The following is a 26,830-nucleotide window of genomic DNA, read 5'->3' as shown; positions in this document are numbered from 1 at the left end:
TCCACAACTATGTCATCATGCCCACTACTGGGCATATCCAGATCCATTTTCTCTCTGCTTGTCTTTACCATCTACACTCAGCAAAATCTGTACTTCTTTGGCCCAGAGCTGATTTTGTCAGTAGGACAGAGAAAGAAAGAGGTTTTTTTTTCTTTATCTTGTGAGAACATAGATCTTAATTCATCAGCATTCATTCAGTGTGCATTATATAGCAAGCAAGGGAGATGTGTATTTAGCATATTGTAGAACAGTATTTTTTTTAGCACAACATTGTGTTTATTTCATGAATGATTATAGTTAACAAAAAATACATTATTTAGTTTGAATCAATTGAATGAGAGAAGTTATGGCCTAGAAATAAGAATTATGAAATAATAAGAATAGTTCATTTTAATATTCTCTTGAGTCTAAAATTTAGAACAGTATTTTTTAATTTTGTGGGTCATGATCTATTAGTGGTCATAAAGCCAATTTAGCAGGATGTGACCAATATTAATAACAAAATAGAAAATATCCCAGCAAACTAAGAATAATTTAGTGAAATTTGTGCCTGATTTATATGTATGTATATTGTCATGATATAAAATGTGTTTCTAACTGAATCATCATTAAAACTTTAAAATATTGTATCTGGACTGCTTATGAGGATAGTTCACTTAAATGAGAGGTTAGACAGACTTTTGAATACAGGCCTGGAAACCAAATCTCGGTGTCAGTATGGGAAATTGATTATAGTCGGCATTCCTGTAAATGAACTTTCAGAGCACAGCCTTTGTGTAAGATTGAAGCACCTTTGTTAGTCAGGTTTTTCTGTCTGAATTTGATATGTTCCAGGCCTCTTCCCTAGCTTCAAGTAGTTCCGTTGCTTGGGACAGCATAACTCCAGTCTTCACATGATATTCTGCCTGGGTGCATATCTGTCTCTGTGTCCAAATTTCCCCTTTCTTTAAGGACACTAGTCATATTAGATTCAGGCCCATCTTAATGACTTTATTTTAACTTAATCATCTCTGTCAAGACCCTGTTTCTAAATAAGATAACTTTCTAAAATATGAGAGATTATGGCTTCAGTGTATATTTTTGGGGTGACATAATTCAACTGATAACAATATATTTCAAATTTCCACTAAACAGACAAAAAATGGTAGAAATATTTTTCTATCTTATTGGAATGAAATCTAAATCTTTGGAAGTCTTTTTGTCTATTTGTTTTGCCTTCAAAATAATACTTCTTACTGTTAGCTAAAAATGTCTGTTGTGTGAATACTAACAACTTCAGCTCTTTGCATTTAACCTTTGGTCTGGAAAATCTATTTGCCCTTGAACTGCAATAATTTGTATTTCTACTGGCTAAGATTTGTGCTCTTAGGCACAAAGTGCAAATAATAAAACTATAAACAAAGCTGCCTGGGTTTACAAAAAAGAATTGTAAAATATCCCCCACCCCCAACAAATTACAGCTGCAAACAGTTATGAACTGATCTGAAAACTCTTACATTTGTTTTCCAGAAAAAAAAAAAAAAAAGGGGGGACTTTTTTTTTTTTTTTTAATGTTCTTCATTGGGACCAAACCAAAAACCTAAGCAACTGAACAGTGGCTGCCACACACCTCCCCAGTTGGCAGGGGGCGTGGTTAATGACTGAGACTGGATAAATTGAAAATGCTCAAGTACGTGTGTTGCACTTTATGGTTTGAGAACAAGGAAGGAAAGGAAAATATGCTAACTTCACTTATCATTCTCTAAGAAAATTCCTCCCCTTACATTCTGCAGCGCATGTGGAAAATGCCTGAGTTCCTGAAAAAAATGTTTACTTTATACTTTTCTTTTACTTGTCCCTCACTTTCTCTCTCTCTTTTGCTCCTTGTTTTGTTTTTTAAGCCTCATAGATGGTTTTTCTAGTTTCTTCAAAGAATGGCACCAAATTCTTAGCATTTACTTGTTTTTCTGTACTTTTCAGTACTCAAGGAACACTTACAAACTATTTCTTCTGTCTCAAACCACTTAGAAATGTATTTAAAGTGTGTGACTAAATATGCAAATTATGTTAATTTTTTGGTAGCCAGCCACATTAACCAATTAGAAAGTTGAATTCATTGGAGAGTGAAAAAGGGAATTGAATGGAATGGTGGTTTGATCGAGTAATTGAAGGTCCATTCTGGGTGCTTGCCCTGGGAATTCTCCCAACATTTGGTTTTTCTTAGACATATACAACAGTATGCCTTTCATGATTTCCTTTAGCTTGCTGTATAATTAAACTGATAGGCATTGCACTGCATTCTGTGGTTTCAGTTTAGAAATTAGTGCAGCTCATGAAGAGATTGTCAGTCTAGGTGTCGTTTATTTATGTGCATTAACCAATGTCAAGCTGTATAAAAAGTTAGACAGGACTCTGCTAAAACTTAGATAAAAATATCTAAGTTATTGGCATTCTTGGTAGTAGCTTCTTAGATTTAGACTATTATTTAGGTCTATATGATAAATGTTCTTCCCACAAGCAGTTATTTTGAGAATGTAGTACCATGTATCTGAGAACATTAAGCATAATCACATAAATGAGGTGATTGCCCAAATCTCTCAGTGTATATTTGATTTTTTTAAAGTAAACTACTTATAATTGGCTGCTTAAGCTTGGCCATTATTGAGAGTCAGCAAATAGGAAATAATTAAAACATGGAGTTGTTACTGGTAACCAAGGAGGAAATCAAATGAATTCTAAGTTGTTTCAATTTGTCATTGGCTTAATTTCATAACACACACTTCCTTCTTCATTCACAGAACATTTGCTTATTTTTAAAAATTAAAAGTGAATCAATTCTCAATTTCATATTTAGGAAAAAATTATGACAAATTATATTCAATTTAGAATTTAGGCAAAATCCTTTAGTATCATTGATCATGACACATTGACACAAAAACAGGAATAGGCGTAAATAATCTTTGTTAAAGATGTTTTGGAGCCTGTAGTAATACTATAATATGTTCAAACAACTATATAAAAATGGTAATTTTTTCAAATGTTGTGCATTCTGGTTTGTACATTTTGTGGAGAAGTTTATTTTCTTGATTTTATTTGGAAGAATTGTCCTTGGCCATTTTTCTTTAAAATTGCCTTCAAAATCAATGCATTAAATTTATTTCTAAAATGAGTAGCATAATCAATTTGAAATCAATGATTTAGTTGTCTCAAAATGTATGCCTCTGTTTAGATTATATTAATAAATCCCAGAAAAGTGTATTTTTAGGAAAGAGAAAAGAGAAATATGCTTTTAAAATAAAAATTGATTTATTTATCCTCATTTTCTTTCCAAATTATATTGTTTTTCTCAGGTAGTGTGCATGGATTACTCCACTGTGCACTGCTGATTGTTGACTAAATGTAATACTGACTCTGCTTTATTTTACTTAAATTTCAGTGCTTACATTTTCTTTTTTAGAACAAAAACTGGTCAAAATTCAGGGGCATAGCCAAATTAAAAATTTCTTATTTTGTCTTTCATTGATGAATTTACTTTGTGCAAATGCAGGCCAGATAAAATATTTGCTTATGATTAAAGTCTTGTGTTTCTATCAAGAGACATTCTTGACATCGTGCCAGTACATTTTAATAAATTAATCACCTTATAAGTGCTGTCAGGCATAATGCATTACGAATAGACTTTGACTAAGGTGATGTAGAGTTGCCGTAATCAGAAGCATGACAAGGAGCTTATCAAGTCCACGAGATCTTGCTGTGGCTGCTGGAATGCAGACTGGCCATCGAATGCGTTTTCTTTACTAACCTAGTCATCTTGCCGTACTTTGATAGGTTAAAAATGAAGGGAAAACAATAAGAAAAATGAACTAACATGTAACACGGTAGTTTACACATGACTAGCTGCATCATCTGAATGAGTTATGTACTCACTCTGAGACTGCTTTTCCCACCTGAATTAAAGAAGAAGCAAGAAGCCAGTACCAGGAAAGTTTTGTGAGGATCTAATTGAGATAATTAATATAGGACCTGTGGTAGGATCTGGCCCGCAGTCGCAATTGATAAGAAATTTGTGATGGAGATAAAAGGAAAACAGTATTGCTTCTGTTTGCTGCAAAGAAATTTGGCACACAGACACACACAAATAGCTAAGACACATGAACAGCTGTGTTCAGAGCCCTGAACCATTTAAATCATCTCTCAAAAGCACTTAAGAAAACCAAGCATATTGCTAATTGAGTGTCCATCAAAGAATGTTACAGTAACCATGTTAATTTTCCTTCAGTTGGCTACATGTTAGAGTAAAGGATCTGTTCTGGGCAAAGAAAGTATGTAGTACTCATTTTACAAAATATGGAGGCCTTTCCTGGAATAACAAAATAATTAGAGGTTTTTAGTGGCAGGTGTTTTTTTTTGTTTTTTTGGTTTTTTTTGGCATAGTGTTTCTTTGGCATAACGATCAATTTCTTGATCAGGAAACCCAGTTCTAACATTTTTATAATTGTTTCGTTTAGTGTTTTCTAGGAATATTTGGAAGTCAAATGTGTAAGTGACTTCTGTCAGGTTGACTTAAAAGTAGACACCTCCTATAATAGCACTGTTTCAGGTGGTTTCCTATAACAACACCTGGGAAATGTCCAGGTGTTGTCCCCGCTAACTCTTCAACCCTGCAACCTAATTCTACAAGCTTTGCCCTCAGCCCATCCACATTACAGCCCATCACTTACCTCTCACCTGGGAAGAGTTAACACCATTAGTTATAAACATTAAGATACTTGGCAACATGGGCATTAGAACAGCTGATCAGTTTTGAAATTGGAAATCCAAATCATGAGAGAATGAAAAACAATGTGTCACATTTTATGTTCCATATTCCTTCTAAAATGTTAAGACCTATTCAACTTTCAGGACAGGATTTTGTTTGCTTATGTGTGTTTTACAGTGTAACTCTGTAATAAGAGTTTATTGACTGCAAGTTTAATACTATCAGTCAAAGCAGACTTTTCTCTTTTCATGAATGATGCTTAAGAAAATTAAGCAAAAAGAGAGACAAAGAGAATGCTGCAGTTAATTAGTTGCTTTCCCAGATGCTGTAAGGTGGTATACACCCCAGGTGATATCCAAGAGGAACTCTAGGAGACAAAAGAAAATATTAGACCTTCTTTTTCATTTTATTTAATACTTTATCTTTCTACTTTTATCTGTTTAATGATGTACATAATATATATATTTAATCAGTTATATATTTGAGGGGAGTGGTTACTGAAAAGCAAGTTTTATGAGTGCATAATTTTAAAACTTCAAAGATCACTCCAGTGGACAGCAAGGCGGAGGGATTCATTCTATACTTTGAGATCATTTATTAGGAAAAATAAAACATGCTAAAGAAAGGCAAAGAAAGTACAGCAAATACTTTACATTTTAAAAATTGAATTTCTAGGCCAGGCATAGTGGCTCATGTTTGCAATCCCAGCACTTTGGGAGGCTGAGGCGGGAGGATCGCTTGAGCCCAGGAGTTCAAGACCAGCTTGGGCAACATAGTGAGACTCCATCTCCACAAAAAAAATAAAAAATTAGCCTGGCATGGTAGCATGTGCCTGTGGTCCCAGATACCCCAGAGGCTGACATGGGAGGATCACTTGAGCCTGGGAGTTTGTGGCTGCTGTGAACCGTGATCGTACTACTGCACTCTAGCCTGGCCAACAGAGTGAGACCATGTCTCTTAAAAAAAAAAAAATTAACTTTCAGTGTATTAAGCTTGATATTTTGTCTGTGTTGTTTGAGGAACTTAAACTTGTTAATTATTTCATTTATATCCTTTCATGTTATACACACTAGTTAATACTTAGTAGAGTAACTACAGAAGGACAAACAGCCCGTGAGTGTGGTGCTGTTTACTGGTGTGCTCTTCATTGCTAGGGAATCATTCCTGAAGTGGCTCGTTCTTAACAGGAATGTTTTGTTGGTTGTTTCTTATTTTCATCATCATGTTAATGAGCTGCAATCAGCTTTGTTGAGATAAATTAGTATGTAATCGTTTTAAGGGTTTATGTGTAATATACGAATACTTGAATTGGGCCCCTAGAATAAGGCAGTAAAAAGCTTCCTCTGGAAAGTGTGATGTGAATTACTTTTGTCTTAGCTCATCTTGAAAGAAGCCTCACTTGATGGTATCCTGACAAGAAGTAATTGACCTTGGCTAGGTCCAAGGTGGATCGTGTTTTACTAACCTTACTCCATCATGAGATTGGCTTTAATGTGCTAAATCAACATTTTTGACCGGTAGAACATTTTTAGTAAAATTGACATGTCATATTAACAGACATTATATTAATTCAAAATTTATTTTCCTTTTAGTTCGCAGGAAGATGAAAGACCTATTTCACCTTTCTATTTGAGGTATTTATTTGATTTTTGTTGGTCTACTACAGGGAATAAAGGAGGGTTAAGGCTTCTTTGGGTTTATTTGCTCATTTTAATCCCTTTCAATAGAACATTCATTACTGTGGCCAGACTAAGCTTGCTGGAGCTCTTTACCTTACTGTATTTTCCCCTTTGGTTCAAGAAATATATTTTTTAAATGTCTAATATAGTTCAAACAACTAAAATAAGATATTTTGTTTTAAATTTGAAAGTGCCAAAGTGATCATTTTAATTTAAAATCTGCCCGATGATTAGGCTGTAAGCAAAGTTAAAAATCTCTATTTTATACATATACGTATGCATAGGTTAGTGGGGGCCAATGGGTACAAGACCCACTCACAGACAAAGCCTTGGGTTGGGTTACATCATTTTCTATGTCATAGCAGAGAAGGAAACTAAATATTCAGCAAGTTTATAGGATTGAAGATGATTTTCTAAAGCTTATAAACCCAGAGTAACAACTGTTAAAGCAGGTATGTTAACAGAATTCAAGATCACTTCTCTCTGGTGAATGAATGCTGTACTGACAGGGTTTTCCGAGTGAGTCATCTGAGATATAGCCTAGAATCAAGTCTTCCTTATTGCATTTCTTTTCTTGCTACCTACCACTTCAAAGGCTTAGAAAATATATTTGAAAAGTATATAAAATAATGTAAATGTAAAATAATGCTGATGTTTGTTTTTTGAAATCTTTCCTGAAGTCTACTGCTTTTTATTTATTTTATTTTATTTTATTTTATTTTATTTTATTTTTGACGGAGTCTTGCTTTGTCGCCCAGGCTGGATTGCAGTTGCATGATCTCAACTCACTGCAACCTCTGCCTCCTGGGTTTAAGCAATTCTCTGCCTCAGCCTCCCGAGTAGCTGGGATTGCAGGCACCCGCCACCATGCCTGGCTAATTTTTGTATTTTTAGTAGAGATGAGGTTTCACCATCTTGGCCAGGCTGGTCTGGAACTCCTGACCTTGTGATCCACCCGCCTCAGCCTCCCTAAGTGCTGGGATTACAGGCATGAGCCACCACGCCCGGCCTGAAGTCTACTGTTTTTTAAAAGAAATGTCAGGATATGCAATACAGAATTTGTTTATTTATTTATTTTTGAATCTGACTTGTTGAAATAGTCCCAGAATGGATTTAGGCTATAATTCAACCACTAGTACTTCAGAAATGTGTCATAGGACTTCAGGCTTAGCCAAGTAACTGCTTTTTAGTAGTGTTTACCCTTTAGTGACTTGCAGCGTATTGCATAATCACTTTATGGCAAGAGAGGGAACATTTGAGGTTTCAGTATGAGACAACGTGGTCCGTTTTTTTCATCCTGGTTTCCTGCCGACCAAATCAGCATACTCTGGTTCATAGGCTATCTCAACTATGCAATTCATGTGAACACATGAGGATGTTGCTGAGCACGTAGTGAGTCTGGTATTCATTATATAAATACACACAGTAATATCAGCAAATGCTTGTTATATATTAATGGAAATTCAGTTTTACATAGTATAGTAGACTTTAGCACTGGATCATGCCAACTAATGAAAACTTATTTCTCTGAATGTCCTGTACTTGCAGAATGAAAGTACAAGAAAATAGAGTAAAAGAAAATCAATAATATATTTACCGAACTCTTAATAGAAGCTACTTGATTTTTTCAATGTTAAGTCATAGAAACTAAAATATGATAAAATTAGGGGGGAAAAGGGAATGAATATGCATACTGGCCCACATTTATGGTAGAAAAAGGAAAAGTTACCAGCAGGCATTCTTTTCATATGATGGATAAACCAAGCAGAACTATTTCACAAATGCAAAAATAGTAATTATTTAGCCTGAAATTAGAATTTCAGAAGTAGGCCCAATCAAGACATAAGACACGTCTGCTGAGAGGGGTACTCACTGGAAGTAGATCCAGCCACAAGCAGCCATGGAGGGGATAGGGCTGGGAAAGCTGGTCAGCAGTGAGATATTCAGTTTGGTGGTTAATTCTGAAAGTTCTAGCATAAAGAGGTGAAACAGCAAAACTCAGTGGCTACAAGTCTGTGAGTGGACATTCTTCAGAGAGTGCAGATCCGAACAGACAGAAGATGAGAGCAGAGCAGACCTCCAGTCTCAAAGGAAGGAGGGTAGATGATCCATAGCCGCGCTCAGGTACAGGAGGTCACATAGTGGTCCTGCTAGTGGAGTGGAGAAGAGATGGATTGTATATAACAGGACAGGGTCTGTGTCTGGGATAGAGGATACAGATGGAGAGCATGTGAAGACGCCACAGTGCACACTAGTGGAGGTCCCAGGACCTTGCTGTGGCTAGGGGAGAAGAAAGGGATGCAGAAACAGGGAACCAGAGAAGCCGTTTCAGCCATTATGTTGCTCTTGTTATCACCTTATGGAATTTCAGTTCTGTAATGTGATATTCTCATTGAACAGTCATGCCTGAATCACATGTTAGTCTATCATGTATTTCAGTTACCTTCAGTAATAAGGTCCTTTCTGTAATAAGGTAGGGCTGTTGTAAATAGACACACAGTCATATTTTTATTCTAAATCGAATATCTTCTGTGATAACAACTCTGTCATCTCTAATTTCAGTACTTCTCCAACTTAACTCACCACAGAGCCATTTGTTGTTTTTTGCAAAGGAAGGAAACAGTAGCTATCAATCTACACCTGCCACCATTCCATGTAGCAAGTTAATTGCAGTTATAGGAGCTCAAACAGTAGGTGTCATTGTTCCCCAGACGCTTATTAGGGATTACCAGCCCAGTTGAAATGATTAGGGAAATGAAAGGGAAGAACAGGTTATGCCAAACCCTTAGTAAGACTACAACAGAATAAACATGACCTGCAAACTTAAGGTAGAGGACGTTCTTGGCCAGGATGTTCATACCCTGTTCTCTTTTATATTCTAGGCTGGAATCCCAAACAACAGGGCCCCTACCTCAGTTGCTCAGCTGAGCATCAAAACAACTTGGTGGTGGTGTTCTTCTGTGCCATGTTCAACCTTTTATCCTCTGCATTCTTTTACCTGGCCTCCAGTCAGATCTGTCTAGGATCTGTGGCCGCTCTACTTCTGTTTGCCTGAGTTTTCAGTGTCTCCAAGCCTGAGTTTGGATTTCGGTGTTTGGTTTCCACTAAGACTCGAGTTCTGCATCTCCACTTGCTGTTTCTCCTCATCTCTACCGGCTCTCCCCTCCCCTACACCACTTTCATGCTCCTATGAGCAGGATCAGATCCCATCCTTATCCCATTTCATCAGACTTCTATCCTTGAACTCCTTCTTTACAAATTCCTGGATTATACATATAACTTGCATGCCTAGAACCTGTGTTTAATGTGCTTTTTCAAAATCTTAGGCTATGTGTTCAGGGGCTATATACCAGTTTTGTTCATTGGGCTCCAACTAGCTCACCTGGCATCTGAAACTTGGTCCTTGCTTAGCTAACACCTGTCTTCTAGCAGGTGCACTGATCTTCCTCTCTTTTCCTTTTCTCATTTAGTGCTCCATGAAAGTCCTGGAATTGACCATCTTTAAAAATATCAGCCCAAGTTTTAATACTCACAGTACAAACTGAGGCTAAATTATTAATTTAGCAGGTTTGGATTAAGGTCAGCTTCAGTATTTTGTCTGTTTTCTAATTTTCCTGAAGGTGCATCAGATGGATTTATTTCTAAGTTAGCTGTTTTGCAGACAGACTTACTCTTTCTAATTTGGTTAATTTTTAATTGCTGGAGCCTAGGAACTATCGATTTTTCAGTCTCATAACTGTACATTTATGTTAAAGAAAAAAATGACTTTGGCTAAATTCAAATTAAAATATTACCTGATATTTAGATGGGATCTGAATATTATACCATACCACTCCTATCTTGATATGTAGAAAACTTCTTTCTAAAGCATTTTTAGATAGTTTTTCTGAGGAATTGCTTTCCGAACAACTTATGCTAGAATTTGTATGTTTGTGATTTTTTTTTTTTGTATTATGCTTCATTAGCTTTAACTTTTAATAGTTTCTTTTTCTCCTTAAGAAGCATATTGTATGTTTTCTAAATGAATATTTTAAGGTAAAACTCCTTCATTATCACATGGGAGAGCTTTGGAGAAGTGTAGCATACCAAACATTATATTTATTCAAAAGCTTGTTTTAGGCTACTAAGAAGTGAAACAAACAAGCAAGCTGTTTATTTAAGTATCTACTTTTTTAGCAACATGATAAAGTCAGCTAGGTATCTGGATGTCTTTAGACACAACTACTTATCAAAAATATTTGTTTTCCTTTTTATTATAATAGTGTTTCCTCTTTTTTTGAGACGGAGTCTCACTCTGTCGCCCAGGCTGGAGTGTAGTGGCATGATCTCGGCTCACTGCAACCTCGATCTCCTGGGTTCAAGCGATTCTCCTGCCTCAGCCTCCACAGTAGCTGGGATTACAGGCATCCGCCACTAAGCCCAGCTAATTTTTGTATTTTTAGTAGAGAGGGAGTTTCACTATGTCGGCTAGGCTGGTCTCAAACTCCTGACCTCAAGTGATCCGCCCGCCTCGGCCTCCCAATGTTCTGGGATTACAGGCGCGAGCCACCACGCTTGGCCAGAGTAGTGTTTCTAAACTGAGGGGGCACATCCCCTCTACCTGTGGAGCTCCGTTGTTTTGGTTTTGGTTTTTTTATTATAGTAAAATATAAACAAAGGTTGCCATCTTAGCCATTTTTAAATGTACAGTTCAGTGGCATTAAGTACATTCTCATTGTCACACAACTGTCATCACCATCCATCTTCAGAACTCTTTGTATCTTGTAGGAAACACTAATTTTTCATGTCCTCCTTTCCCTATCCCCTGGCAACCACCATTTCACTCTCTGTCTTTAAGAATTTGACTACTCCGGGTACCTCATGTGAGTGGGATCTTAGTCTTTGTCCGTTTGTGACTGGCATATTTTACTTAGCATATCTCAGGGTACGTCCACATTGTAGCATGTGTCAGAACTTTCTTCCTTTTGAAGGTTGAATAATATTTCCATCTATGTATATGCTACGTTTTGTTTATCCTTTCACCTGTCAATAGACACGTAGGTTGCTTCCATCTTTTGGGCATTGTGAATAACGCTGCTATGAACATGGATGTACAAATATCTGTCCAAGTCCTTGCTTTCATTTCTGTTGGGTATATACTCAGAAGTGGAATTGCTGGGGCCAGGCACAGTGGCTCATGCCTGTAATCCCAGCACTTTGAGAGGCCGAGGCAGGTGGATCAAGAGGTCAGGAGATCGAGACCATCCTGGACAACATGGTGAAACCCAATCTCTACTAAAATACAAAAAATTAGCCGTGCGTGGTGGTGCACGCCTGTAGTCCCAGCTACTCAGGAGGCTGAGGCAGGGGAATCGCTTGAACCTGGAAGGCGGAGGTTGTAGTGAGCCGAGATTGTGTCACTGCACTCCAGCCTGGCGACAGAGCAAGACTCTGTCTAAAAAAAAAAAAAAAAAAAGTGGAATTGTTGGAGCATATGGTAGTTCTACGTTTAATTTGTTGAGGAACTTCCATACTATTTACCCTAGCAGCTACATCATTTTACATTTCCACAAGTACAGTACACAGTTCCAATTTGTCCATATTTTTGTCAACACTTGTTATTTTGTTTTTTAATAATAACCATCCTTATAGTTATGAAGTATGTGGATTTCTTAAAGATGTTTGTGTCCCATTGGTCAGGATTCTAAGTCTTTGCTTGTGCTAGGTGCCTACACAGAACCAGACCAACAGTATAGCTGAGGAATGGCTACAAAGTTTACTAATGTTTGTCATACAGTTTTTAGACTCATTATTGAGTTCTTGATCTGAAAATCACTAGTCTTTTTTTTTTTTTTTTTTTTTTTTTTGCATAGTAAGATGTAAGTATAGATTCTAGGTTTAATTCTAACAATGTTAATGAAATATTAAGCATATGTTAGAGCTATATAATTTAGAAAGATAAATTATATACATTTTAAATGATTTTCTTCACATCTTTTACCTCAGCATGATAAAGAATAATTCACTTGTAGAAAATTACACCTTTCCATTCTGCCTAGATCTCTTGTTACTTCATTCCTCAGTTTCCCTGCCTCCCTGTGGGCTTCCCTTTGTAGAACTTCAGATTTTAATAAAATTTAAGAATCTAGTTTAAATAGGTAGCAGACTGCTTTTGCCTGATACAGTACTCCCATCTTTCTATTTAATATCCATGATAATATAAAATACAAACCCTAGAGACAGCTCTGTAGCAATGATAAAGAAAAGCCACATCAAAGGTCACATCATCTATGGGCTGGACAGAGAAACATATTTTTACCTTGCAGACTTCATGTTCTGCCATCTAAACAATACAGATAGCCACAAAGAGAAAAGAAAGGGAGGAAAAACTGACTTTGCTTTCTTCTACTGTCTATTGCACTAACCAGAAAAGCTGGTGACGTTTCCTCAACTGAGCAGAAACTTATTTTCTGAACCATCTAGAGCCAAGTTGTGTTATTGTTTTTCACCTCTCTGCCCTCATCAGCTTTTATATTTTAATAACCATTCAGACAAGAATACTCAGCGTACAAAACAATGGAGAGGAAAGGGATTCTCCTGGGATGCTCAGTCACCTAGCAAAAGCATTTGAGAAAGGGATAAAGGCAAGAAGATTATTGGATTTTCATATGTGCTTTCAAGTGTACACTACCCCAAAACAAACCACAAATTTGTTCTGATTCTCATAATCATAAAATGGAACCAAAAAGCAAGTCTACCTAAGTAGGTATTATAGATTATTCTAGGGCAGATTCAGATACTGGCTCTTCAAATCTAAATCCAGGAGGAGCCATCTGCTCACAGCCAAGTAGACAATTATATAAGCTAAGAACAGTCTACCTACCCAGGTTGTTGGAAATGGTTCTACCTAGATTGATCGTTCCACCTTAAGAACCACTAAACACAATAAAAGAATTTGGGACCTATGAAGAGAAATGACAAACTAGGGGAAAGGATGATTTGCCTCGATGACTCAGCATAAAAACAGAATCTAGAGAACTGATTTTTATAAAATTCAGATGAAAACTTGAGAAGTAATATTGTTAATCTTCTCAAAAAATGCTCAAGGACATAAACTTTTCTGAAACATTAGTAGGAAGCCATTAAAGTGGAGTAGGCTTAGAATTGAAAGACTGGGGATACAGAAAGAACAGCTGAAATGAGGAGGGAAAAACAACCCTAGAAATGTTTTAGAAGAGACTTTAAAAACTATGTTGAAGGCAGTAAAGAACAGAAATGATTAAAAATCAGTCAAATACATGATGAAAGAGAAACTGGAGAAGCCCTTCTGGAATAAAAAGGAACAGGATAAAGATAAAAACTACGTGACAGCCTGGACACAGTAGCGCTGTCCTGTAATCCCAGCACTTTCGGAGGCCAGAGTGGGAGGATCTCTTGAAACAAAGGAGTCTGAGACCAACCTGGGCAACATAGTAAGGTTCTGTCTCTATAAGAAAATAAATAAATTGGCCAGGTGTCTTGATGTACGCCAGTTTCTTCTGAGGCCAAAGTAAGAGGACTGCTTGAGCCCAGGAGTTTGAGATTTCAGTGAGCTATGATGACGCCACTGTACTCTCTCCAGCCTGGGTGACAGAGCAAGACACTGTCTAAAAAAAAAAAAAAAAAGAAAAAGAAAAACCACAGAACTGTCAGAATAATAATGTTAAATGTGATAGTCAGAGATTGAAAAGCCAATCTGAAAACTATAATTTGAATGAAGAAACGTATTTGTAAAAGGACAAGTATAGGGTATGCCCAGCTAATTGAGAGATAAATTTAAAAAACAATTAGTATGAAGTAGAGATCTGATTATTAGCATTGGTGGAAGGGCAAAGAAAGTAATGAAGCTATAATTTTCTTGTCTTACATAAACAGGAAAATAGAAGCAGGTGTCAAGAGGTTTTTTTGCTTCTTTTCTTGTTTTATTAGGTTGGTGTGAAAGTGATTGTGGTTTTGCCATATTTTTAATAATGAGAGAAATATGGGCATGAAAAGCAACCGTAGTAGAATTGTGCATAGGATTCCTGTATTCAAAATGCCTTCAAAAGATAAGAGCAATGGCAGCAACCAAAGGAAAAACAAGTTCCCAAATTAGAAAGCATAAAGCAAAAACAATACTAGAACAAATCTATCAGCTATGACAATAAATGCAAATGGATAAAATTATTTGAGAAAAGCTAAAATACTAAAAAAAAAAAAAAAGAAAGAAATCTAGTTGAACTGTACTGTTTGCAAAAGAGTCATACCTAAACCAAAGTGGCACAGAAAGGTCAATAATAAAAAGATAAACATGTATCTGATAAATGTGAACAGACAACTGAAGTTGAAGGCCAAATTTGTTAGAAAAGACAAACTGGACTTACTTTATTATCTAGATTTACAGTATTATCAAATCATATAAATTTAAATTCTTATATTATCAAGGATAAACAAGTAAACACATTTGAAATATAGGACTTATACATATAACTATATGTCCATAACAAAATTTATAGGATATATAGCATTGAGAATTTTGTAAAATTAGTAAGATTTCAAATAAATGAGCACCTATATACATAAGTGAAACTTTGCATAGTACAAATAGAGCTCAATCAAGCATTTCTGCTACTTTATAAAAAGTATTCAGCTATCTTTAAAAGTTCTTAAAGAGTAGAAATTTTGATAGCCAATAATTTCTGACCACACTGTAATTAATGACAAAAAATAATTTCAATAAACCAGTGAAAACTCTTGTAAGGGGACAGGAGGAAGGGGATAACTCAAAGAGTAAATAAGAATCTTAAGTGCATATTGTTAAGAAAATAAAGAAAAAGTATATATCAAAATTTGTGGAATAAAGTCTAAACTTTTTAAAGAGGTAACCTGACACAAGATTGAAGATAAATCAGCCACACATTCAGAATAAGAAGTTATAGAAAGGAAGAAAAAGCAATCTCTTTGAAACCTAAAAGAATTCGTTAATAATAAAAGAAAACAGAAAACAAGCAGAACTGATATTTGAGTTCAGGAGCTGGTTCTTTGAGAGTAAAAATGAAAATTACAAGATACAAAATTCTTGATGAGCTTAAGAAAAATGAGAGATGATAATAATCATAATTGAAGTTTACTGTGTTATAATTTTTTAAAAGATTAGAGAACACTTCATGCAATTTGAAACTAATAAACATGAAAACCTAGAAGAAATAAAAATTTTCTGCATTATATAAATTTGGAGAAAAAGAAAAAATCTATTTAAATCAAAAAAAGCACTTTTAGTAACCTAATTCTAATGAAATAACTAAAGGTATAGCCAAAGATTTATGTAAATAGTAGCATTATTTGAGAATAAAGATTATTCAGAGAATTGAGGACATACTCTGAAGCCGGACTACATAGATAGAATGGAGCTGTGTAAACTTAAATTAGATACTTCTCTGATCTTCAATTTTCTGTAAAATGGAAAAGAGATACAGTATATAAGTGAATTATGCATTGCATTTTATAATTTTGTTAATATAGACCTTAGTGTAAAAACTAAAAAAACTTCCAATTTCTTTTTATGCTAAAACATACTAAATATATGAAATTGAAAACATCAATAATTGTCAAAAGAAGCTGTATAAAAGATGAATATTCTGACATTTTGATGGGTTACATTTGATTTGTTAGAATAAATTTTATATAGTATTAAGATATAGCTGTGAAGAGTAATTTTTTTCTTCAAATCAGACTATTTAAAAGAATAGGAAATTTGAATTAGAGAAGGTATGAGGATAAATATTTTCCTCTTTTTGAGTTATATCCATGTAGTATGTTTTCAATTTTTATTCTAGTATATTATGCACAGTATTCAATTTTAAACCAAAATTTGAGGCTACCCAAAATGTTTGTAATGATGCAAAAGGATGATGCAACTTTTATCAGAGTTTAAATACCTACATATGTTCCAATAAAGTTCTGCATATGATAATCATAGCTAGAGGTTAAAGCAAAAGGAATAAATATTGAGGATTGAATTGTTTTAATGTAGGACACTGTGAAGAATGCACTAAAATTATGAACAAAATTTAATTTAGAAAGCTGTTACATAATAACAAATATGTATGTTGTTATATATGTATAATGTTGATGCTGCATATCAACTTATAGTATTTTAAGATGATACTGAAAATACTATATTTTGTTAAACTGACAAATTAAAAATTTTAGGCTATTTTGATGATTGTTACATGAGATTTATCCTTAGGTTTATTTAAGCAAACATCTCATAATTGTCTTTTTAATCCTTGCTCTATTAGAAAAATAGAGTAAATTTAAATATTATATCTTAGAGAAACTGATAATTTTGTTGGACCTCATGTTTCCTAATAAAACGGTAATATTTTACAGGCAGGATTTTATATGCCATAGAGGAGAACATACTGAAATAAGAGAACACACAGAAAAGAAAACACATGCTTTTCAAGATGTCTCCATTTTGTAGATTTGAAACCTCTTTTGAAATGTATGCTTTTTTATTTCAAATCAAGAGATTTAATTAAAGAATCACTTGTCAACAGGCATCTGTGCATCTTATCACATGCAAATTTTAGAGACTAATATTGCTGAGCATAACTGGCTTAAGGAAATATAGTTTGGGTTTTGCTAATAAAAATAAAGACTAAAGATATTTCAATATGTCATAGACTATATTTCAAAGTAGGCTTAGAATCTATTTTAAATGACCATACCAATAGAATATTCAGTTGCATCATCACTAACAGTAGGCTTAGGTTTGAATTTGGCCATAGAACTGGGATCTGCATATGAGTGAGCATCTTTCTTTCCATTTTAAATACTTGCTTTGTCAACATTAGGAAATGAACGCTTCTATATCCAACTGTTTATAATGCATAAGTAAGAAATTTTCTTAGCAAATCAGTCAAGGACTCTGAAAAAAAAAATCGTTATTCTTAGCTCTCCACAGAGGATAAAAAGCAAGCTACATGCAGATGAAGAAGGAAATTTCTTTATCTTTCACTTTGTCTTATTTGCTTATTGTTTAAATGCTTATTGCCTTTTTGTCAGTATCTTAGTTATGGAAGAAATCTCTATTGCTGTTGTTAAATATTCTTTAAAATTTTGTTAAGGGTGAATTGTTAAGTACATCCCACAGGAATTATGACGGTGGATACCTGAACTAAATACCAAAGTTATTTTGGTAACTAATAAACCATATATTTATCTGATACTATGTCATAAAACTAAATATGCAGTCATAACCTTTTGTAATGATTTAATCTTTAGGCAGTAAGCTTGAACCTGAGATAGAACAATTTTTTGAGGTTTCTTTCAGAGGTAAAAGAAACCACAGAGATCACTAGCCAGACGTTTCATTTTCTGTGTGAAGAAACCAACCCAATGCAGCCAAGCTAACCAACAACCTGCCAGTGATTTTGTCTAATCAACTGCAGAGCCCAGACCAGAACTTTCTTTTCTGATTACCAATGGAAAATATCTTCTCATAATACTTTATTTATAGGAATTCTATTAAAAGAACCTGAAATTACAGACTAGTTAAATATACCAGAAATTCCAAAGGACTATGAAAAACATCACACTTTATTCTAAAACTGTCCTAAAATAAATATACTAGCAAAAATATGAATATGATTTAATTACTTGGTTTTATTATTGATTTATTCGTTTACTTTTGTATTCTGAGAAATGTGCTCTACAACTGATTTAGATGGTTCAGGTCATTTTCCTCTAAGCTGGTGGAGAAATTTCGATATGTTGACTTTTATCCACTGAGGTTAACATGAGTTTTCCGTATCATACCTTCATTACTTAGATTACAGTATTTAAAAATCATTATTGGGATATTTAAGTAATTGAAGTTTTAAACAATTTTGGTTGCAAGGATATAGAGCTTCTGCCACTCAGTGTCTTCCACAAACCAACAGTATTAGAATCACTGAGGAATGTATTAGAAATGCAGTCTCAGCTTCCGCTTCCCAAGACCTAGGCCTGCTGAATCAGTCTGTATTAACAAGTGCCAAGGTGATTTCCTATGCACATTAAGAATGAAGAAGCACTTATTTAAAGAGTTAGAAATCTCAGACCCTCATCTTGTTTGTTGTTTCCTTGTCTTTTTCTTGTCTTTTTTTCTTCACTCTCCCTTCATAGAAAATGAACGTCAAAACATCAGGATCTGCTTTAATAGTCAAAAAGAAGACAGTTCAAAACGATGTAGAAAGGATGAGAGGAAATACATGTCTTCATTCTGAGATGGCATAGGGGACTAACAAGCTAATGGCATGTCTTTGGAATGTTTTTTAGCCTCTAGCAGATCCACATTCTTTACTCTCTTCTGAGTTTTCCCCGAGTCATTACTCACATGGGTCCCTGCTCCCAAAACCAAGGTTGTGTAACTGTACTGAGAAGTGGAGTATAGGAGTTAATTATATAGTGTTGAATTTACAGAGGGTGAGCCACAAAGTAGCAAAAGCAAGAACTGCTTGTTCCAGTTAAAGACAGAAAGCAGAAAGGGGTTTATTGTTGGTTATGTAGCCTGGGAACCACTATGAATAACAGGCATTGTAAGGCAGAAGAGAAATTGTTGTAATTAAAAGCAAAGTAAAATACCTAAGGCCAGGCCTCCATATCCAGAGATGACTGTAGTGAGTAATGGATTGAAAGACAAGCTAGTGGAGTGATTAAGAGCTTAGACTCTGAGCTAAAACTTTTCTTGGTTCAAATCCCAGCTCATCTTATTTCTTGGCTTTATTGCTGTGGGTAAGTTATTTAACCTTTCTAACCTCTTCATCTGAAAACAGTAGTACCTCTTCATAGGGTTGTTGTAAAGAAAAAGTGAAAAAAAATCTATGTAAAAAGTACTTAGCACAGTGTCTGGAACATAGTAGGTACTCAGTAAGTCTTAGGTGTTTGTATTTATTTATTTATCTTCTTAATTATTTAATACTTACTTGAATCAGCTTCCCTTTTACCTAATCACATGAGTTTATGTAGTTTTTCTGGGTTTCAGCCGTGGTCTGTGGCCATAACGAAGAGCTACAGCTTTAACTAAAGAAAATTGTCTTGGGCTAAAAGAGTAAACATTTTTTGATCACCTCTGGGATAATGAGTACTATGGAAGACATGATGGTGGTGGTAGTGGGAGGGAGTGTGATGAAAGAAAATGAGAAATATTATACAATCCCTTGAGGCATTGAGATTCTACATTGAAAGAGATGAGGTATACACTTACATGGGAGAAAAACCTGACAGATGATTCCCAAGCAACATATTCATATGTTGAAAATTATACCGTATAAATTAGAATGTTTGGAGTAGTTGAAAGACAACTATCAATATTGGTCCTTAACAACTTGGATTTTCTTTGAATGTCTTCTACAAAGAAGGAAAAGAACTATTAGGTAGAACAATAGTTTGACACGACTAAAGATTGTCTCAAATCTGCTCAATATTTAACCTCTTTTTTTAAAGCATAGATACTTTTAAATCTTGATTCAAAAGCCAACTAAACACTAGAGGGCAGATTGTGAGGATGTAATGTGTTAATACAATTAAAATAGCTGCCGGCCTCAACACTCATTGTGGTTATGTGAACATAAGTGCAGGCATGAGGGGGAAAGTTCCAAAGCTTGCTAACCTGATAGTGTTTTGTAATTTTATCATTCTACTTTGTGTTGACCACTTCTCAATACTTTTAAAAGAATTCAGGCTTTAGAAAAAATGGGAAAGTCATGAAAGTTTGTAAGTGCTCAACAAAAACATTATAAATTAGATGTTAAGCTGACACATTACAGAGCTTGAGATGCTTTCCATCCTGAGAAACTTAGGGAAAAAATGTGGCTTTGAAAATATGGTTTAGAAATAGTCATATAGAGGCCGGGCACGGTGGCTCACGCCTGTAATCCCAGCACTTTGGGAGGCCGAGGCGGGTGGATCATGAGGTCAGGAGATCGAGATCATCCTGGCTAACACGGTGAAACCCCGTCTCTACTAAAAATGCAAAAAATTAGCTGGGCGTGGCGACGGGTGCCTGTAGTCCCAGCTACTCGGGAGGCTGAGGCAGGAGAATGGCGTGAACCGGGAGGCAGAGCTTGCAGCGAGCCGAGATCACGCCACTGCACTCAAGCCTGGGCGACTGAGCAAGACTCCGTCTCAAAAAAAAAAAAAAAAAAAAAAGAAAGAAATAGTCATATAGAAAACAACATTGGTTCCTTGTTCTCTATCCCTGTGGTCCCCACTGCCCTCTGCCTGTTGAGAGCAGAGTTTTAGAAAGATGTTCTGTTTCCTGGCCTAAGAGGAGAAGGAAGGGAATGGATTTGGGCTGGGGAAAGATAGAAATAGGTGAAGTGGGTGGCAGGAAGTCACTTGGCCACAACTGACATTTTAGGAAAATGAAAAGACCTTGAACTAGGGCTGCTGTGGCAATATGTTGACAGCTAAGAGATGGTTCTCCAAATTTACAGAATTGTCTGCCATGGAAATCTTTTAAAAGGAGAAAAAGCCACTGTTATAAGCAAGCCGGGCCATCTCCATTTCTAGAAACAAGTGAAAATGAGTATCTTTCATTGGATGGTTAAACATTGTTTTGAGGATCACTTGGGAATGAGCTAATTTCTTTCAGCCTGCGATCCACTTCAGATGTTTGGTTCATCATCTCCGATCTTTCATCTAACCTGACTTTCTTTCTCTTTGCTTCTTTTCTGCAGTGCTCATGTACCCCAAGTCAGCAATGTGTCTGCAACCGGAGAGTAAGTTATTTGGGTTGGGTTTTTGGGCTTTGGGTTTTATTTTTAATGCCCTTTCCCACTTATTAAACAGAAAAAAAAAAAAAAAAAAAAAGCAAGTCTAATGGTGTACAGTATTGGAAGATTCAGATAATAAGCAGCCAGTGACTTTTAGACTATATGGAGGAGAGGACTACATAGGTTTTCTTATTTGAGCTTCTGTATGTGTATTCGTACAGATGACTCCAACATTAGAAAACATGAGCTTTTTGTTTACTTCATTAAAAATAATGCCAGGATCATTTAATATTGGCAAGTAGTCTAATGTGCTTTGGGAGGCATCTTGCAATGGATAATGTAATTAAAAGTTAAACCATTAATCATGTCTTTACTCCTGCTTAGTTCATTTGACTGAACCTACATTGACTGAGTGCCTGCAAGACACCAGGCACAGGTTAGATGTGTAATGTCAAAGATGCCTTGGGCCCTGTCTTCAGGGATGTTACAGTCTAACAGGGATGCAGAAAAGAAAGCGAGTTAGTGATGGCAACAAGTCCCTGGTCCACAGGGCAGTGGCAGTACTCTCTTAATTATGTTATCACATGTCATTTCCTCCAAAGTCTTCCACTGACACTTAGACTAAACCTAAACTCCAGTTATCAGTCCTTGCTAATGCCTCTGACCATATTGCTCATTACACTTCAGCCACATGACCTGCTGTTCCCAGGGAGGGCCAACCTTATTGCTGCCTCAGAGACTTTGTGTTGGCTGTTCCTCAGCCTGACCAGCACTTTCTTATCATTCACTCCTTGTTCAAGTGTCATCTTATCCAGGATTCTATTCCTAACTACCCATATTCACTTGCCACCACTTTACTCAGTGTTTTAGAGAACTTATTACTATTGGAAATTACATTATTTCTTTATTATCTATCTTGCCCTACAGGAATGTAAGCTCTGTAAATACAAGGAGCTTGTCTGTCATATTCATTGCTATCTCCCTACTGCCTAGAAAAGTGCCTGGCATATATTAGGCACTAAGTAAATAGTCATTGAATGACAGAACAGCTCCTGGCCCACATATGTTTCCATCACACGTACCTGTTCTCCTTACTTGCTGGGACATGAGTGGGCCTTTTTGGAGCATCTTCTCTTGGCAAGGATCAGGTGTAGGAGGTGGGGTGGATGTGGTGTGATAGGGAGAAGAGAGAAGAATTAGAAGAAGCACTAGTTGAAATGAATTTGGATCTAACAGGATGGATTTCAATTTTTTTAATTCCTTGTTGGGAGAGAAAACAATCAGAGGGCAGGACTGACCTCCTTTGACTTTGTCAGTTTCAAAGATATTCAAGAACTGCACCAAGACTGACATGTTCTTGCCTTTTTCATTTCCTAATAACCTTTCCTTATGGGTCTTGTATAGCTTGGAAAAGGTGCAGGGTTGTTCTGATTAGGTATTTCCGTTTCATCTGGATATTTGGTATGTTGTAGGAGGCCACCTCTGACATAATGCATTTTATGGCTTCCTCATGAATATGTTATTTATATATTATGTACATCTCTTATGTGTATATTAACTTACAATCCTCTGTACTACAATTAAATAATCTTGAATCATTTGACACATGGAGTTCTATGTATAAAAGTTCTAATGCCCAAGTTAATTGGACTATACTTCCTCATGATCTTAAAATATTTTTAATAAAATTTGAATAATATAACTATGAGTGGATTATAAAACTGCATTTGAAAAATCTGAAATTAGTTAAGTTCTCAAAACACATTTTATTTAAGTAAATGCTATTTCTCAGCCTGAGCATTTAGAATATACATATAGTTCTTTTTCAAGTGAAGAGAAACATGGGTTGAGGAGTCAGAAACTTTCCATACCAGCTTATTTGGAAATAATGTGGTGCTAAAAGAAAGTTTACACACCTTGAAAGATTCTACAGCTTTAAAAATGATTCCATTTATAGCTTGCCATGCACTTTTCAGCTCTTTGTGCTTATCTCTTTTCCTCAGGTTGAACAAAGTAAATCTATCCTTCCAATTTCAATAATATGTTTTGGGGTGTTTGCATGAATACAACTTTAATTATAAATATCATAATTTAATTGAATAGAGGTTAGGAAAGATTATGCCATGCTGTTATAAGTTCTAATTGTTCTGGTGAGTTTTTCCCCCAAATATCATTATTTTCATATAATTTGTCTTAGATTCTAAATAGATAATAGGCATCATAAAATTATTTGCGCCAGTTTGCTTTGCAAATCACTCTCTCTTCCTCTGTAGAACTGGTATGAAATTGCCTTTGTGAGAATAGGTCTACTATTATTCTATAAGGGCAAAAAAAAACTTTCCTCATTCTACCTTATATTAACTGACCCCGGTTTCCTGAATGCCTCATAATTGTTGCTAGACTTGCCATGAGCATTTCAGCAATACTAGCTTCACGAAGATGAGAAAGTTATTAAATTGGCAGAATTGTTTTCATTTAGTTTTGGTTTTAGCAATAATGCAGATATTTTTTAGATTAATGCCTCATCATTGCTCATGAAGTTCTAAAGACCTGCCATTGGAAATACAGGTGTTCCCAAAACTGTAGGCACATATTTTTTTAAGGTGACCACTGATGAACTTGACTGCTTGAATGACTCTGCATTCTTTTTTGCCAGACTCTTAGAAAGAACCATACGATCAGCTGTAGAACAACATCTTTTTGATGTTAATAACTCTGGAGGTCAAAGTTCAGAGGACTCAGAATCTGGAACACCATCAGCATCTTCTGCCACATCTGCCAGACAGCGCCGCCGCCAGTCCAAGGAGCAGGATGAAGTTCGACATGGGAGAGACAAGTGAGTTGGCATTGATTCTTCTTCTTACTTGAGTTTTCTCTTCTTTGAAAAATATACACCCAAATTAGTCACTGTGTTATAGTCATACCTCCTGGTCCTCTCCCATTTCAGTATTTAGGTTAAAACTTTAAGAGTTTTCAGTTTGCCTATTCTAAACTTAGCTACATTTGGAAATTTATAGGTGATTGCATAAATATTTGCATTTCATCCAGACATTTGGTATGTTGTTAGAAACCACCTCTGATTGAATACACCCTATGGCTTCCTCATAAATATCTTATTTAGAGGGATTCTGAACCATGGGTAGAGAAAGTTACCATATGCTTGTCCGGAGGTATTTTTTTTTCTTGCTAGACAACATTAAGTTGACTATTTAGACTTGTTTATGAAGCAGCTGATTTCTCCATTATATTTATGTGATTAAATAGTCAGATATCACTATAATACTCTAACATTTGATTATGTTTTAGTATAAGAAAAGTTAGGCTTAAATCTACTCAAAAAATGAAAAGCTTAAGTTCTTTATTATAAAAATCACTAATTTTAAGGCATTCCCATAGTATGAATTTTAAGAACAGTGTTACAAAGAGCTTTATTCTCCATGAAAAAAGATTTAATAAAATACAGATGAGCAATTACCATTTATATTATTTAATAATCATGATTTAAATTGTCAAGGAAAATAAATTTATGTAGAGAATAGACTATGCAGATATTCCTATATTTTCCCTGAAAGTTCCAAGGTTATTTTTATTGACTGTATGTAGCCTTTAGCCTCTTTATGGTTGTTGTTTTGAACTCCTTATTAAATGTCAAAAACTAAACTGAACCAGACCCTAGCCCCCCTCATTCTTTTTCTTTCTTTTCTTTTTCAATTTTTAATTTGTATGAATATATAATAGTCATACACCCCTCATTCTCATTCTTTTTCACCTAGACTCATAATCTACATTAAACCCTTTATGGAAAAAGCAAAAAAGCTTTGTTTTGTTTAAAGAAAAACACAAAAGATAAACAGTATAAATAAGTTTCATGCTGTACCTCACCGAGATGTTTAAGTGCTATATTAGCAAATGTAACTTTAGAAATAGAGCAGTATCAATAATATAACCCACTGATTTACAGGTAGCATATGCAGTACTTTTCAAATAAATTCTCATGGAGCTGGTGGATAGAATAGTTGTAATATTCCATTTAGAAAATAGAAAAATTATAATACAGGAGATATTTACATTTCTTCTACTCCTGTGGCATGACATGAGATATTTACATTTAAAATTAGCTACTGACATGTTTATAGAAAATGTTTAGAAATATAATTAGTTTGTGTACTACCTCTAATATGTTGTAGAGAAAGCACAAATTATTCATTTAACACTGTTCTTATCCGCTGCCTCATTTTTTGCTGAGGAGTATGTAGCAACATTTTGCATTTTAAAAATATCCTCAGTGTGTCACGATATCCTGCTTTCCACCCTCTTTGTTTGGACAGAGGGCCAGCAGGTGGAGGTGGGAAGTGGTGGGGAGCATGAGAGAGAACAGAGTGTGATGGTGCTGTTGGTGGATGCTTGGCAGCAGGTCTCGGGGAGGACAGTGGAGGTAAAAACAGATGAGGGCCAGACAGGGCAGGGAAATGTGAAGCACAGCCTCACCTCTCCTGAAGAATTTAAATAGAGAACTTCCCAAGCCCAGGGACATTTCTAGCATAAGTTATCTTGATTGTTTTTTACCAGCAACATCAGGAGAACAAAAGGAGATGGGGAATGGTAGCTGAGTGATGGTCTGAAGACTATACCCATGAAACCCTAGCCTTTCCCTTAGTTGTTCTTCTCTTGCTATTGCCTTCACCACTCCTCCTGGTCAAATTACAGTTGGGCATTGAGGAAGAGAATCTTGGGGTGCAAATAGTACCCAACCTGACACACTGTGACACAATCGTGTCTTGATAGTCCTTCAACTCTCAGTCCACACTGAACGGTTTCTCTTAGCTCTCCAGGTCTTTGGAAGAGTGAGACCCTTATCTCTCAAAGCCCCCAGATCCCTTAATTTTGTCTGGTCCAGCTTCGACCATAGGTCAGTAGTCATTTCCTGCAGCCCTTCTCCCCTCATCTTCATGCTGGGTTCTGTCATCCTTTCATTCAACTTCCTTGATCCAGCGTTCTCATTCCACTTATTTCTTCCCACCTCCACTCTTTTCCTTTTGCACATCTGCTTGCTTGAAATACTTTTCCAGCAGGCTGATTCTTTCAGCATCTCCTCTTTGGTGTCAGATTTCTCTTTTAACCTTCCTTTCAATGAGCCACTGCCATAAACGTCTTCTCCAGTATCTCCAGGAGAGTCATGAACATGTCATAAACTATAAGAAGGTCAAGAATCATTAATATAGCCTACAGTCAATGAGTTTATCATAGTATATGCTTCTATACAATTGATCCATTTAAGATTTTTCACAAGTCTTTATTCAAAAAATAAGGAAAGATTAAGCTAGGCTGTAATATTCTATTCAAAACTATAAGCTTTTTGAAGTGGTTAAAAAGTGTTTAGAAACATAGGAATCTATTTATATTATTATCTATTATTTTGCCTCTAGTAACTTAGAGATGCAACAAATTTAAAAGTATTCTTGAAGAAGCCAGTGATGACTATATTTCAAGATGAGTAAAAGAGTCAGTAAAGTCATACTAAAGTCATCATGGCCAATTTTTGAAATAGCAGTACCGAAGATAGACGAAGACTACAAATAACTTCATTCATAGGTACAAATGATTTGTTATTTGTCTGAATTCATAAGGAAATATAATCAGACCTATATTACTGT

The 26,830-nt window shown here is 35.5% G+C and overlaps 1 protein-coding gene across 17 annotated transcripts in view; it reads left to right on the top strand.

Moving 5' to 3' along the window:
• Nucleotides 1-26,830, top strand: part of FAM13A (family with sequence similarity 13 member A) — a 376,873-nt gene that overhangs the window by 292,148 nt on the left and 57,895 nt on the right. For 9 of the 17 annotated variants that reach the window (XM_078002003.1, XM_028848614.2, XM_078001998.1 and 6 more), the window contains 3 exons: nucleotides 6,331-6,372; nucleotides 21,141-21,182; nucleotides 23,833-24,012. In XM_078002003.1, the coding sequence (XP_077858129.1) occupies nucleotides 6,331-6,372; nucleotides 21,141-21,182; nucleotides 23,833-24,012 (264 nt within the window). The remainder of the gene's footprint in view (nucleotides 1-6,330; nucleotides 6,373-21,140; nucleotides 21,183-23,832; nucleotides 24,013-26,830) is intronic. The other 8 variants (XM_078002004.1, XM_078002001.1, XM_078001999.1 and 5 more) reach the window with 2 other exon arrangements.

The sequence above is a fragment of the Macaca mulatta genome, chromosome 5, assembly GCF_049350105.2.
Source record: "Macaca mulatta isolate MMU2019108-1 chromosome 5, T2T-MMU8v2.0, whole genome shotgun sequence".
Taxonomy (NCBI): domain Eukaryota; kingdom Metazoa; phylum Chordata; class Mammalia; order Primates; family Cercopithecidae; genus Macaca; species Macaca mulatta.
Note: the sequence above shows the minus strand (reverse complement) of the source record. Positions and strands in the feature narration are given on the sequence as shown.